General features: G+C 32.5%; 1 protein-coding gene across 1 annotated transcript; it reads right to left on the reverse strand.

Moving 5' to 3' along the window:
* Positions 1–238: 238 nt before the first annotated feature.
* Positions 239–14,191, reverse strand: LOC121120435 (neo-calmodulin). The gene is made up of 4 exons (XM_040715299.2): positions 14,030–14,191; positions 3,471–3,746; positions 3,044–3,186; positions 239–921 (listed from the first exon to the last, which is right to left on the reverse strand). The coding sequence occupies exons 2-4, from the start codon at positions 3,739–3,741 to the stop codon at positions 736–738; spliced, it is 600 nt and encodes a 199-aa protein (XP_040571233.1). The 5' UTR covers positions 3,742–3,746; positions 14,030–14,191; the 3' UTR covers positions 239–735.
* Positions 14,192–16,386: the final 2,195 nt, after the last annotated feature.

Consider the following 16,386-nt stretch of genomic DNA (forward strand, 5'->3'; position numbering starts at 1 on the left):
GTGTGATGACACCAAAACAGACTTATAAATATATATATAGGATTTAATAACAATTTGGAGGAGCTTCAGAAACTTTAAGGGGGACTCAAGCCCCCCTCCCCCGGGTAGCAACGTCTCTGGTATGATTTATTAACCATTTTAATGTTCATTAATTCAAGGCTTATAGGTCATAAACCCTGTGGTAGTAGCAGTTATACTTAGCCCAACCCACCCCACCCAAATAGAAATAAAACACAGATTAGTTTTCAATAAGTTGTGGTTCATTTTATTTCGGATTATTAGAAGTATATTCGTTATGATTATTAGTTGTCTTCTTAATAGTAAAAAACGCGGCATGTTATATGTGGTTAAAATATTTCACTTAAATCTAGCAAATTCGTCAAAACAATAGAGATAATAATAATTATCAATAGTTACTTAGTAATTAATGAATATGAATTAAAAGCAGAGCAAAAGTAACTAATCCTAAATCCTTAAACCTATATTTACATGCAGATGTCCTTGAGAGAAAAAGAAGGGAAGAAAGAGACAAAAAGGAGGGAACATCCGAGTCTCGAATATTATATTATGGAGTTCCCTCCATCATGGCCCCTCTCCATTCCCCTTCTCATCAAGGAAGGCAAAATACATTTTCTCATCTATTTTTTTTAATTATATGTAGTATAAGGTAAGTTATGATTAATATATTTATTATAATCAATTGAGTAATAATATAAGTTGTCTGAGGAGTGGAAGTTAGTTTGTTGTCATCATATTGTAGAATTCCTCAAAGCAGACTTGTCCATCACCGTCAATATCCGCCTCCATGACCATTTCCATTAGCTCATCATCAGTAAAATTCACTCCCATGCGACACATGACGAACTTGAGCTCTGAGGTCGAGACATATCCGTTTCCATCCTTGTCAAACACTCTGAATATCTGTGAAGATAGTAAAAAAAAAAATATGAATAAAAGATGGGGAAAAGGAATTTTATTTTGATTTAAAATTTAGTAACAAGATAGGGGCGTTTGCAGGGCGTGGACTGGAGAGGCTTTAGCCCCTCAAAATACCCAAATTTTCAAAAAAAAAAAATTATACAAAAAATAAAAATTTCGAAAAAATTTAATTTTTCAAAAAAATATTTACAAAAATTTAATTCTTCTATGACAGTTTTATGATTTTTTTCGAAAAAAATTTAACATTTATAATTTAATTTCTAAAATTTTTTTCCAAAAAGTTATTTCTATGTAAACAGCCGTGGATTTTAGTATTTTTATTTATTTCTTGTAATGGTTATGAATTTTTGAAAAAAATTTAATATTTATAATGTAATTTTTTAATTTAAAAAAAAAAAATAATAATAATTTTTTGTGAACAGGCTTTCGAAGTTTTTTCCAAAAGAATTTTATTTTATCTAAACAGGAATTTTGAATTTAAAAACAAAATCCATAAGCTATGCCCATAACATGGGATGAATTATTTTTAAAGTCCACTTTTTATTTCTTTGCTCCTTTTTAATATGTTGACGACAATAAAAACATTGAATTCATCATAAATTATTTTTAAAATGATGTATGCCAGACAAGATACTTGTAAAATTTAATCGTAATCGGGTATTTACTTGATTTTTAATCCGTTCATTTCAATACTGTAAAATTTAAAGTATCAGTACTTAACCAATATTTATTGTGGAACTTTTTTAATTGTAAGTTTGTATACACTAAGGATTTGTGAACGAGCACTCAACCGCTCTAAAATGGATCACTTAGACCTATTTGGAAAAACTGCTCATTTTACCTTTTTTTTGTATGAAAACAGGTCATTTTTCTAAACATGTATGAAATTAGTATTGAAAGTTTAGGTTCTATTTTGAACAATAGCTTTTTGATGATATTTTTTGATGGAAAATCTACTTTCCAAAACCCTCCTTCATTAGGCTCTCTTTTTGGGAGTAGCATATGTATATTGAGAAATCCGGGTTTTGATAATAGATTGGTATGTGAAGGAGTCAGAATCCAACAATAACCAATGTTAGGAATGATAAATCTGGCGCTAAATTGACTCTTGAATAATCCCCATTGAATTTTGTAACAAATGAGCAATATGTACTTAGTCACCAAACTCCCAAATCCTGATCCTCCATTTACATTTGTATACAAAAGGTTGGAAGTAATATCAGTGGGGGTGACGATGAGAATCCTCCATCTAACAAGACTCCTCAAGATTTGTGCAACTTCAAATTTCCTTAAACTACTAATGTTTAAAACTACCAATTAAGGAAAGTAAATCTTTTTGAAATCTTGATTTATCGATAATAATTATCATAAATTATGATAATTATAGATTAACACTAACTACATTGAATTTATTCGTATAAAACTGTATTTTTCTTTAAATACAATTTTGATATTTGGGTGCTATTTTTTTTTGCTCATTTTGGCCGAAAAGGATCACCCAAAAATTACAAGTCTAGTAATAACTAAATGTTTATTTTCTAGTTATCAAATCAAATACTTACAGGATATTCCTCCCTCCCCCTTAAACAAAATTAGCCACTTCTATTATGTGAATATACAGTCATAGAACGATCAAAACTCATCAACAACTAGATAAATTCTTGTTTACCTTAAAACTTATAGTTTGTTATAATTTAAAATAACACAATATGCAGAGCATATACTAGTCAGAATAACTCCAAACACTGCCTAATGCCAAATGCAGGGACATCCTGTAGTTTATTAAAATTCATTTTAACATACCGGCGTTTATATTTAATTCAAATTTTAACATATACGTACATGAATTATAAATATCCCTACTTAAGAGACAAATAAAAAAGCAAACAGGATCAGTGCTCTTGTTACACATGCACACGCCCGAATATTTCATTATCACGACTACTTTATTCCCTCTTAAAAAATAGGTATATGATACACATCAGGGAGCATTATATACAGTGTACCCATTATACACATTCGATGCTATTTGTACACGCCTGCACCCATTGACTCATTTTTCTATATTCATACAGACAAACTTTGGGTGACAAATTTGGATTACCTGCTTGATTTCTTCCTTGGATTCCCCACTTTGCTGTCTCTTTAGCATGAGTGCAATGAACTCAGGGAAATTGATGGAACCACTTCCGTCCTCATCTGCATCCTCAATCATTTCCTCAATATCCTCCTCCGTGGGATTGTTACCTATAAGAGACAAAGGGCTTATAACATTACTTTGTTCATTCAATTTCCTTCGAAAAAGTCCATAAAAGAGAGTTAGTGGCAATCATTAAAAAGTAAGAAATATATGTAGAACATATAAGTAATACACAACGGAAATTAAATAATTAACCTTTTTATTTCTGTTTTTATTATTACAAATATATTTTTCTATTGCCCTGACTATCTAAAATGAAAACAAAATCCGTTCATATATAGGTTACAGCTACATAATAATACGTAGTATGAAGGTATCGTAAATCACTTACCCAAGGATCGTAGTACAGCTCCCAATTCTTTGACATCAATAGTACCATCTCCATCCTTGTCAAACATACGGAAGCATTCGGAAAACTCATCCAATTCTTTTTGAGATACTTTGGACTTAGCCAACTCCAGCTGTTTGGGGAGTGGCTGCCGGCAAGTCTTGCAGATTTGCTTCTTATATAGGGGATTTTTGGGATTATTCATTAGTTTTGGGTTCAATGTTGTTGTTGTGAGGTTGATGCCGTATATTATGGTGGGATGATCCTTGGGCATTCAATCTACAAGGAAAAGATAATTCAAATTTTATTCTCAAACATGTTATGAAGAAGTTGGGATTTTTGTTCAATGTACAATTTGTGCGTCATATAACATCTTATTTAATTATATTATAATTGGTCTATTCAAATCTGAATACTTCTAAACTTCAACAAGATATAATTTAACCAAATTAATACTATAAATAGATGTCTGTCTGTGCTGTCTTAATCATTTATGAAGCCACCCTTAGTGATAACGATAGTTTCCAGGTGGCGGAAGGCCTGGCACTCGTTGTGGATGTAGTCCTCTGTCATGGTGTCCCATTGCCGTCTGACAGTGGCATTGCAAGCCTCAGTGTTTGGGTGACAGACACTGCAACCATTTGGTTATATGTCGAGTTTGTTGGCATCAGGGCTTTAGGGTGGGCAAAAATGCAAAAAGAGTTGAAAATAACTCAAAAGAGACTTGCCAGGCAGAAAATGTTTTTTTTTTAAATTGCTGCTGTCAAAAGTGACCTCTCCACACTCACAAGGGCTGTCCAACCACTTTTTTTATAACTCTCTCGACAGTTTGGTGGTGTGAAATCCTGAAATATATTTCATAGGCTTTCATGGACTTTAGAGGATTAGCCTGAACAATTTTATATAACTCATCTGAGTCCAGTTTGGCCTTTTTGACAGAGCCCTTCTCCCTCTCCAAAGTTTCGGACTTACTGCCGTCTTAGACGGTGGTTCTGAAGACCCCCACTACTTAATTTTAATCACTCAACCTTCATTAATGAATGAATTAGTAAGTGTTCAATGCACCACCCATTACGTCTACTTACTAAATCTCTTGGATTATTTTGGAATGTGTGTGAACACCAAAGACATACTTAAAAATGTTTATAAGATATGATTCATAGTTTAGGGGTGAACCTCCCCCCAAAAAAAAAAAAGGGAGGGGGCTATTTTTTTTCTAAAGCCTTTATCTTTGAAAAAAGATTTGCTCAATGAAAAGATGTTTTTTACATAAGAAAAAAACAAAAACAAAAAAATTAAAATACAACATGTACACAGTGAATAAACATTGAATAAAAAGAATTCAAATGAAGAAGGAAAAGAAGAAAACTTGCCCTGCTTTGTATGCTTTTGAATCAAACTCAAAGGAAAAACGAAGGAAAAAATAAAATAAGCAAAACAACAAATAAAAAACTTCTTATTTTCTTTTAATATATTAGAAAGAGAGAGAAAGAAAAAAAAGGGGGGGGGAGAGGTTCAAAATAAGAATGTAGCAAAATTATTTACATTCATTTAAATCCACATGTATGTACCGTTCTAGAATGTAGATCAAACTCTCAATAAGAGAGAATAATAAAAACACTATTTCTATACTAACTCAATAAAATTCTTCCAAATGTGATTTATCTATCGAATATTTATTCGGGAAGGGAAGAACGTTTTATATATGAGGGATTCCAGGCCGTTAATTGGTGGGGAAGGGAAGGGCTTCAACAGGTCTTGAAGCTGATTTATTTTATAACTTTTATAAATATTTTTATAATTATCCTGAGTACAATACCCGTAAACTTGTATTATCCGAAAAGATCGTAGACCCAAACCAACTTTGGGTATCCGAAATAAACAGGCCATAAAAAGATTTGAGTTATATCCTGCTTATAAAAAAAGATTTTATCTACAATATCAGACATACACTCTTTTATCTTGATGAGGGATTGGAGGGACATTTACGTAAATAATTGTATGGTCTGGTTATTCCACAACGCCGTGAAATTAGGGTCAAAATCAGCTGGTAGCTAGCCAATTTTGCTCAACTATGGAGCTATTGTTCAATGATTGTTTGGGATTGTTCGCTGTTTAAATGGAGCTAATTATAATTCAACCAATCAACGCTCAGAACACTGAATATGAGAAAAGAAGTAAACACATAGACAGCTGATTATTATTTGGCTGTTAGCTGTCAAAGTGTCGTCTCTTTTTCCCTCTGATGAGTGTTCTTAACAATTGATTTGTTGGATATGAATTAGTTCTGATTAATCAATGACCATTTATGACCTATTATTCAATAATAATTCCATAATTGGAAGAATTGGCCAATTAAAAACTGATTTTGGGCCTTTTTCTCTTACTTTTTGGATGAGAGGTTGCATGATGGAATACATGTAAGGTGACTTGTCACAAATTATTATAAAAATAATTCCTATACCAACTAATAAGTATGTTATTTTTGTAAATAACATTCGGTTATTTATTGTTTCGGCATCAGTTATCACAAAAAATGAAACCTGGTTTATTTAAGTCTGAACTTTGGGTAAAATGCTTATGCAATTCAAGTAATTGTTCGTCTAATTTTATTTTCGGATCTGGATTTGAAAGTGCGGTAAGTTAGTTTTGAAATTGCTTGTATTCTGATAACCGGAAAGTGAAGTTATAGTAAGATCAAAGTGATGAAAAAATTTCAAATATAATTTTTTTTGAAGTTGTTATTCAAAAATCCTCAGTTGTTCTTAAAAAAAATAAATTTTGGGGAAGAAAGTTCTATAATTAAATTTCTAATATAATGTTTTTGAAAAAAAGAATTCAAATATAAAAATTTTTGGAGAAAAATTTCAAAAAATAGATAGTTATTCACAGAAAATTAATTTTTTTGGGAAAAAAAATTGAAGAATTTATTAAATAAGAAAAACGTATTTAAAAAATCGTTTCTTTGGAATTTTTTTTTTATAAAATACACAGCTGTTCCCTTGGAAAAAATTTAAATATAAATTTTTTGGGAAAAAAATACATTAAGTAATTATTATTAACATCTTTTAAACGACTTTAATGACTTAATTGATTTGGTACTCAATTTGTGCATTAATGCCAAAAAGTAACTTCATACACAAGAGAGGACAAAAATTGCACTTAAACATACAAGTACACAACACAACCCTCCGTGGTTACAATCCCCCTCTCCTCAACAATTATTTACATGGCAAGAGGGTATAATATATCCATATTTTCAAATAATTATTGTTATTTTTCATGTCGGAAGAGTTGGAAAAAGGGAGGAAGAGAATGTGATTGATTGACACGCTATGATTTTAAACTCTTTTTTTTTCCCAACATTTATTTTTTAAAGTTTTTACATGGAAATAGAGAAAAAAATTAGTGCTCTATTGTTTATAACTTTATGTAATATTTATAAAGATGATATATATATACCGGGTGATCCATTGAAATATGAACACTTACTAATTCAATAATTAAAGACAGTTGAGTGATTGAAATTAATTCATTTATCGATATATGAAAGCACAAATAATTAGTTATAAAACAATTTAAATATGAGCTCTCTAGCTGACGTACAAATTGAGAAAACTACACATGAGCGTGATCGACAAATTTCCATACGAACACTCAAAGCAGAAATGGACGTCTCTAGAACCACCGTCTACGCTGTCAGCAAAGCCAAAACGTTGGACTTGTATTTTATGAATAAAACATTATCAAATTTTTGAGCTAGCTTCATACGTCAATAAATGCCTAAAGTTATTCTAATATAGTTCACCAATTTTAATTTCAAGGCAAGGAAGGAATTTGAGGCCTCGAAGAGTGATTTTGAGATAACAACAATGCGGTCCGAGGTTGAAGTGACTGTGCCTGGGCCCCAGAATTTGTTGCCAGAATCCGGCAAATTGTCAATGAGAACACAGGGAATCCATCAGAGAAATTGCTCAAGATGTTGTATGGCTCTGCATTCAAGGAAACATTCCATACTATTCATACAAAATGAGGAAGGGCCAGATCTATACAAAAAATGGCCCAGGAAATGCACTTAAAGTACTCCTAAAAGCTCCTCAACCGCCTCAAGTTCTCATTTCATTGATACATACTCTGGTTTTTCTCGTAAGGTATATATATATATACTTACTTAATAGGTAGGTAGTGTACTCAAGTCCTAGAATTAGTATTTAATTCCTTCGTGCCTTATAAACTGTACCTACACTTTTGAATGAACATTTTATACTTTGTTATCAAAATATTTGTTTTCATGTTAATAGTAGTGGTGGTAGTGTGGTCGAACCCTACAAAGTTTTTTTTTTTTTTTTTTTTTGTCTTTTATTTTATATTATATTTTCTTTGCTCCTACCATTGTCATCATGACAATTTAGTTTTTTTCTTCCCTTCTTATTTTCTCAAGTGGCAAGGGCCTCTCATGTTTCACTTCTAACATTTATGTGTATATAATAAATAAATATATGTGGAAGAAATGACTTTTAACTAATTAATTTTGCCTCTTTTTCTTGGGTATATGTATAGTTCCTACCTCTGTTGTAATCATGTAAAAATATGTGCATATATATATACTATTTCATTTTCTTTACCTAGCTATTACATATGTCCAATATGTTTCTTTATTTAACCCATTAAAATTAGGAGAGAGCGAAATAAAGGACAATTAATTAACTTCACCTCAAGAGAAAAACACAGAGCATAAAACATGGGTAATTAGAAAATTCCAAGAATGTTTTAATCAAAGGAGAAAAAAAAAAAATCCACGACAATCTATTACTTACATTGTTTTGCAAAAAACATAAAAAAAATTAGCCAAATACTCATCCAAGCTTTATACATACATTTAGTTGTGGTGGGCCCTTAGAACTTAAAAATGTATATTGGATTAACCTACGCAGAACGTTTGTCGTATTGGACTATGAATTCTTTTGGGTTGACATTTTTTTTAAAGAAAATACATCTTTTGTAAAATTGTTAATATTTTTTAAATCTATTTAGATTGATATTGTACATGAGTTAAGAAATTATTCAGTAAACCGAAAGTTGTACAAGTTGCATCCAAATTTATGATTTGAAGTCTTAACTCAAAAGACTCATTCTAAAGAGTATTGTAGCGGAATATATGGGGTTCTTTCATTACTGGTGTCAAAAGTGGCCTCTCCATACTCACAAGGCTCTTTCCAGTTTGACCTTTATGGGCGATAAATTCTTCCTTGCCAACGTTTATGACTTGCTGACAGCGTAAACAGTGGTGGTCATGGATAAACCAAACTGTTTGGAGTGCAGAAACGAAAATTTGTTGATGACATTCAAATGTAGTTTTCTCGTCTTCTACCTAAGCTAGAGAGCATAGGTTTCTTTTGTAACTGGTTGTTTCTGCTTTAATATATAGAAATATGAATTAATTTCAATCACTCAATCTTCATTAACTATTAAATTAGTAAGCGGGCAGATTTCAATGGACCACCCGGCATTCAATCATTGCTCGGAGTTACAAAGCGTCGAGGAACAGTCAAAAAATGGTTTATTAATATAGAGGATAGCTCCTCAAGAAATCCTTAGTGTTACTCTTTGTATTTGATAAGTACACTCACATGTAATTACTCAATACTTAGATAGATGTTCTTTTCTCAAGAATAAAATAATAATGATTGCAGCTTGAGAGAATAAAAAACATTGTTTATGTAGCCAACAACAAATATAACATGCACACCAAAAATGGTTAGGATTTACAACTCTAAGAATATATATTGTTCCATATTTTCTTTTTAAATATGATGCACTGAGCCTATACACACTCGTTACTAAGCCTCAATTTAGAGTAGAATTCATTATTTTTTTTTAAATACCACATAAGAGAAACTTCCCTTATAAGCTGGGAACAATAATCTCTCCATAATACCTTCCAGCTTGGAAAGGAATCTGTTCGATAACTTATAATCAACAAGAATCCAACTTCATAAACCCCTTTTCGTAGAACCCTTGTTCCCATTGGCAAAAAAACTCAGACAACAAATTTTCGGAGGCATCTATTGAGGCCAAATTTTTACTCTAAAGCGCGTTGATCATAGAAAGGACCACTACGTGCCAGGTCCGGACTGTAGGGTGGATGCATAAACACTTCCCGTCCGAGCTCTCAGGGACTTCTGACGGTTCATCAACGATGTCTTGTAGTCTCCTATTCACCAATGATGGCCGCTTCAGTTCTATCGCCAGCTTCAAACGGTAGAGTTGTTCACAGTAGAGGGTAGCATTGAGCGGGGAATTTTGTTTGCTCGAAGCACTATTGTGCTCCGTGAGTTTCAGTAGATTGCAAATATTCTAAGTCACTTTGGACGTGTTTTTCAATTCCAGTTAGTGAAAATGTAAAATATGCTGAATTTCTTACTTTAAGACTTTCATACTCGATGCGCAATAATTCACGAAAAGAACCAGCGTAGCGTAATGCTCTCAAAAAGCGTATGGATATCCACTTACATCTTTACAACGCCTTATCGTATGATCCAATGTGACAAATAATAAACAAGATTTACTTAGTTTAAAAAAATACGAACTTACTTCTTCCCCAACCATTTATTAAATATCATTTGTCAGCCAAATGTCCATAATGGTCCTTTTGCAAAAATACTTTCGGCCAATTGTACACTGATTAATAGGTTCTACTATGAGTGTACGCTATATATATTGTATATGGGCATGAAATGGAAATAATAATAATAAATAATGCCTCATGAATATCTCCTTTTCATCCTTATAAATAAATATATGTATACATATTCTTCCTTTTCCAGGGCCTCATTTCCCCTCTTCCCCCTCCCTCTTACATACAAGAAGCATATACTACACTACAGACAGTACGCAACCACCCACCACAAACTACTACATATCCATAAGCAAATAGCAATACATATAAGTTATAACATTATAAGTGAGGGGGGGGGGCATAGGTAAATGAAGTTAAAAGTTGAAATTCAATCATTTTTAAGGGAAAGAATATATATATAAAAAAAAAGAAAATATTTTTATACAATTCATGATTGTTCTTAATATTTATGTACGTACATAAATTTATAAAACGTATGATGATACAAAATTATATGTAATATTAGTCGTACATACATAGATAGATAGTAGTTGTAGAAAGAGGAGGCCTCATGGGACCTGGGAAGACGAAGAAGGAGGAGAAGTATAAGGAGAAGAAGAGGTAGGGTGAATAAATGATGAAAAATACATACATACATTCACAGAGTAACAGTTAGCTAGCTACTTCCTTCTTATTTATGCATGAGATAGATAAAATGAAGGAGAAGATTTAAAAAAAAACATCAGCTCTGAGGGGAGGTGTGAAGCTAAATGTATCAGAAGCAAAAACATATATGATGTATTATGAGGTGATATGTACGAGCGTGGCCTGAAAAGTTTCCAACCTCAACGTGAAGATGGCAGGTCACATAAATACAAGGGAGTCACATCTCTCTAGCATCTGTTAAGAGTTACTCACCAAAGTTTTAGACATTTTTGACACGCAGTTGTTATGTAACAGTTGTTTGAGAGAGTTGATGTGAGTCTGTCTATGGACAAAATCGAGTATAGATTAGACACAATATCTCTTAGTTTTTGGGTTCGATTATTTACTATAAATGACATTTGGATACACCGCTATACCCTCGAAACAAAAATACAGTTCAAACAGTGAATTGCAAAGATTTTCATCAAATGAAGAGGGAACCAATCCCCTGTGTGATTCACGCTGTACACTATTTGGACAGGTTACAGAGATGGGAGCATTGCCAGAAGAAGGGTGTAGAGTTATAAGGATCCCATGTTGAAAAATAAGAATTTAGGAAAAATGTCTTGTATCTTTGTTAGGTCGGAAAATTTTCAGACCCCCCTCGTATATATACAGGGCCATTGCCCTAGCTTTAATCATAAGACAATTATCCACACCGACATATAATTAATTGTTTAAATAGGTGTATTTAATGCATAAACTTGCAGAAAGGGCTGGCGTTGCAGAGGGAATAAAAACAAAGAATGAAGGTAGAAGAAAAGAGACATAAATAGGAAGGTAAAGAGATACAGAGGGAGAAGAGAAGAGACAAGACACATTGAGAAGGAAAAAAATAGGTTTTATTTCGGATCTTAACGACCACGGAGGCCCAACAAAATATCATATAAACAGACAAGGTTATTTTATATGTCTACTTCCAAAATTTCATACCCATCTGTTCCACCATTTTGATTCTATGTGTGATAACATCAAAAACAGACTTATAAATATATATACGATATAATAATCATCTCAACATAAAATCAAGTAAGGAGTATGATTTTTTATTTATAAAAAAAGATGTTGGATTCTGGATACCTAAATAGATACTGATTTTACATCAGGGTAATACCGTTAGACACGAATTAAATTCCTTCCCTGTGAACGGAGCTCCGTAATTAAAGCAATGTATTACATAAGAAATTACTATACGAAATCCTGCTTGAAACAACTCTCACGTCCTGCCGCCAATTCTCGACGAATATTTTGATACAATAATACAACTTCCTGAATGATTATTCTGAGATACAGAAAACACCAGCTCCCTCAAGCAATCTATACTAATATTAGTCCAGGATATAGAAAGTCCCACTACCATGCGGATAATATATATATTTTTTGGTTTGCTCAGCCCTATTAGCTGATCATATTCAATTTCTATCAATAAACTATTTAGATTAATTCCTTGGAGGTCCCACAAATGCCAATCAAATGTTTCTGGTCGCATTCGGCGTATATTAAAAATAAATAACATTGATTCTATCGATGTAAGGCCATATGCGTAGCCTGTGGGGAAGGGGCAGGGAGAATTATCAAAATATACTTTACAAGTTTATAATTTTCGTGGCCCTAGTACAATTTTCAAACTCTGTCTATGCATATCAGATCTAAAAAAAAGTAGTATATCTTATCTAATGAAGTCTCTAGACGATGTATATTCAATTAACTTGCTACAAACGGCCCGGCAACAATTTTTGAGTGTTCCAGCACGGGTTTAAGTAAGAAAACCAACTTATTATTAGACCTTTTTCTTTACATTTTTTGTTAGTAATTGCGGCTTATAACTATAATTATATTCTACTTACGAATTGTTGATATTATTATTTTTGGCCTAAATCCATTTGTAATTGAATAGTCCTTTACCAATTACTACCAACTACATTGTATATATGTAAAGTCAATAATTAATTATGCGAAATAATATGCATAAGTTGCACAAGCTATATATGCCGCCACTTTGGCGCGCTCTCTTGGGCAAATGCAGCCCCTTAAACAGTTGATTTTTTTTGTGAAATAGCTTGTTCAAACCTGCAACAGTTGGAATAAAATGGAATCAATTGACGTATTCTTTGTCCCAAATATTTGGAAAAGGCACAGAGTCCTCCTTTGAATCCGCCTGGGTGTATTAAAATAATAATTGCTCGAACTCTGGGACTCTGTGAGACGTTCATTTGCAAGGTTAGTAGTGAGTTTGAGGCATATAAGGTGATTTTGAGGCAATAGCAATGCCTCAAATACCTCTGAGACCATATCGGACTTTAAACTCGACAGGTCTGAATCAGATAGATTTTTTTAGGATGCGATCGAACGATAAACCAATGGAACCCCTGCAACACCAAATACAAACTTAAAAGTTGGATCAAGAAGGAATTCCAGGATTTTCCAAGGGGCCAAGTGGTGAAAGCCTCCTCTAATTGAAGCTGGAGATGATTTTATTAAACCAAATTAATCACAATCCATCTTGCTTTCAGAATCTGATTTAATTTTTTTTTAATCTGATAACTGGTTGGAAAGATTTTGTAGTTGAAAAAAAAAAATCCACGGTACAAATAGCTTGTGCACCCTGTACATTCAGAACTAAATATTTTTATTTTTTTTAAAGATTGCTTTTGTGTTGATACAACACATATATGTAAGTATTATCATAAATAAGCCCATTAATATATTATTTTTCTAAGAAAAAAACAATTCTTCCAATTAAAAAAATATGTTTTTATAGTGTGAAGCCACTAGCAAAGTGTGGGAAAGGGAGTAAAGACATCCTCAACAAGTATGCATAAAAAAGTACTTTTGCATAGGGACCAAATGGCTTTTTTAGTCTTGACATTATAAATGTATTTGCTTTATGTAGCTACTTATTGATTTACTATCTAGAATTCATGAACATAATAGATAATAATATTATACAAACATAAAAGGTTTTCATGTTTTCTCAAAGGATAAATACGCTCACAAAATATATAATATATATTAAAAAAATACACGAATCAACAAGCTATAAGAATGGGATCATGAAAGAGATATTTCGCTCTCCAAATATGACTTAGAATTGTTTTATAAAATATATTTAAAAAAACAACCAATAAGTGTATTAATTTATCCCGTAATTATTTTAAATATAATCATTTTTAACCACGTGTTGAAGATGATTTCCTTAAAACTTCCCTTTGTAGAATGTAATGTAAAGATTCCTTACCATTCACCACGTTTTAAAATAGGAGATAGTGAGGAGAACAGTCTTGTTTGGGAGATGAATAGACGTAGAGGAAGTTGAAGTAGGAAAGTGGATTCTTGGAGGTTACGTAGAGAGGAGAGCTCATCGTTTCCCTCCTTCTCGAATCCAACTGGTACTTCTTTTGGTTGAGTTTTCTTACATATATATTTATATATGTGAAGAAAATTATAATGACTCCTCTTGGAAAAGAAGAAGGAAAGGGGAGCGAAGTAGAAAGCGTAAAAGGAAACGCAACAACAAGAAGAAAAAATCAGACAATTTTTTTATTTTGCCGTTTTGATACCTTCTATTATTTTGTATAATGTAGCTTTTGTTGTCCTTTTCCTTAGATTGAATTTGCTGCCTTGATTACCGTCAATTATGTTCGCTTATTAGAAACACCCTGATTGTGGTACTGTGGTGTTTAATAACTTAAAAACCACAGAGTTAATATTAATTCTCTTCCTTATTAGTCTACACGACGTCATTTGACATTTTTTTTATTAGGATAAGGGGGATTTGTCTATTCTTGTGTCATAATACTTATGGGATAACAAGTCAACCCATGTACTCGGCTCCCAAATTTTTTTGAGCCTCAATATTAAGGATGCGTCCGAATTGGATGCAAAAACCTTACCGTAGAACTTGACTTTGATGACTGAAGTCATCAGACATATTTACGTAAAATAAACATTATAAATTAAAAGCAGTACTTATCACATAATCACGGAACAATTATGTGATAGATAGAGATGGGGGTTTTGCAAGAGGGCGAGGAGAAGGCAAGACGTGAATTAAGACCCTTGTTAAAATCTGCTGCTCTTTCTATAATTTTGGGAGAACTTTTATTTTCCATATTGCTAGTCAAATACCTCAAAAAAATAATTTTAAAAATCTAGCCACCCTAGAGATTTTTAGTATGTATTGAATTAATTTAATTCAATTATCATTGTTTTTTATAAAGTAGAACTGAGTAAAGAGTAATAATATTTGAAATTCATATCTACGGGTGTCCAAAGGTTTTGTGAATCAAAACAAGTTGCAAGTCTCCCTTGATACAGTCCTGGGATGGATCTAAAGCCTAGGATCTAATAAATCTGAACATTTTGAACTTTAAACCTCAACAAGATAAATCAAGCTAATCAAGATTATAAATAGATGTGTGTCTGAGCACTCTTAATAATTAATTTAGGCGCCCTTAGGGCTAATGATGGCTTCCAGGTAGTGGTGAAAGGCCCGGCACCCACTGCAGTAATGGTGTCCCAGTGCTGAATGAAGTGGCTTTGAGGCCTCGGTGTTTGGATGACAGACACTGGAGTCCTTCCCCTCAACATGCATTCAAAAGGCGTCGTTAAGGGAGTTGGCGTCAGGGATGTACGAGGGGGCAAATGTGTCAAAAAATAGTTTTAAAAAAAACTCAAAAGAGTCTAGTAACGAAGGAGATGAGATTTTTTCATTGATGGTGTCAAAAGTGGCCTCTCCAACCTCAAAAGACTATTTCCATCCATTTTGTTATAGCTCTCTGGACACTCTATTGTGAAACTCCGAGATTTCTTGCATGGGCCCTCATAGACTCATAATTCTTCCTCTTTAACATTTCGGACTTGCTGAAACCGTAGACAGTGGTCCTGGAGACGTCCAACTGCTTGGAGTGCGGGTATGGAAATTTGTCAATCACATTGAAGTTTCATTTTCTCGATTTCTACGTAAGCTAAAGCGCTAAGGTTTAATCTGTTTTATTACTAATTCTTTATGCTCTAATATATCGAAATATGAATTAATTTTAATTACTCAACCTCAATTAATTATTGAATTAGTTAGTGTGAGCATCCGATATAGATGCTTGATATTCATCTTTCGATCATCTTCTTCATCCCTCAAGGTATCCCATATTTATAAAAATAATAAGTACTTCAATTTATTAGGCTTGAATTAAGAATATGGGTAAACTATAGAAAATACTTCTTAAAGTTTAACAAAATTCAATTGGTAAACTCAGGAATTTTATTAAAATATTATTCAAGATGAATTTGTCTTGTTGAGGGTACTTTAAAATGTGGGAATTTTTTAAGGACCAACAAAAAGACAAATTTAAATTGAAGATAAATCATTAATATTGTATAGTTGTTAAAATGAAAACTGTGTCAACAAATTGTCTGCGTACAAGTAAATGATGGCCCATTAATAAATGGGACAAAAATTTTTGAAATATACGTTATGCTACAGAATAATCAAATACCCTTGACAAGAACCTCTGGTCAGTTACTTTAAAAAACTAGATCTTTGTGCTTATTTGACGGTTATTGCAACACAGTCCTTTTGCACTTTTATTATGAGTT

Source organism: Lepeophtheirus salmonis, chromosome 6 (assembly GCF_016086655.4).
Source record: "Lepeophtheirus salmonis chromosome 6, UVic_Lsal_1.4, whole genome shotgun sequence".
Taxonomy (NCBI): domain Eukaryota; kingdom Metazoa; phylum Arthropoda; class Copepoda; order Siphonostomatoida; family Caligidae; genus Lepeophtheirus; species Lepeophtheirus salmonis.

Coding starts and splice junctions, on each gene's coding strand:
- LOC121120435 (XM_040715299.2), bottom strand. CDS start 3,741: ATGCCCAAGGATCATCCCACCATAATATACGGCATCAACCTCACAACA. Junction 3,187..3,470: donor AGCTGTACTACGATCCTTGG/GTAAGTGATTTA, acceptor TGTCTCTTATAG/GTAACAATCCCACGGAGGAG. Junction 922..3,043: donor CCAAGGAAGAAATCAAGCAG/GTAATCCAAATT, acceptor CTATCTTCACAG/ATATTCAGAGTGTTTGACAA.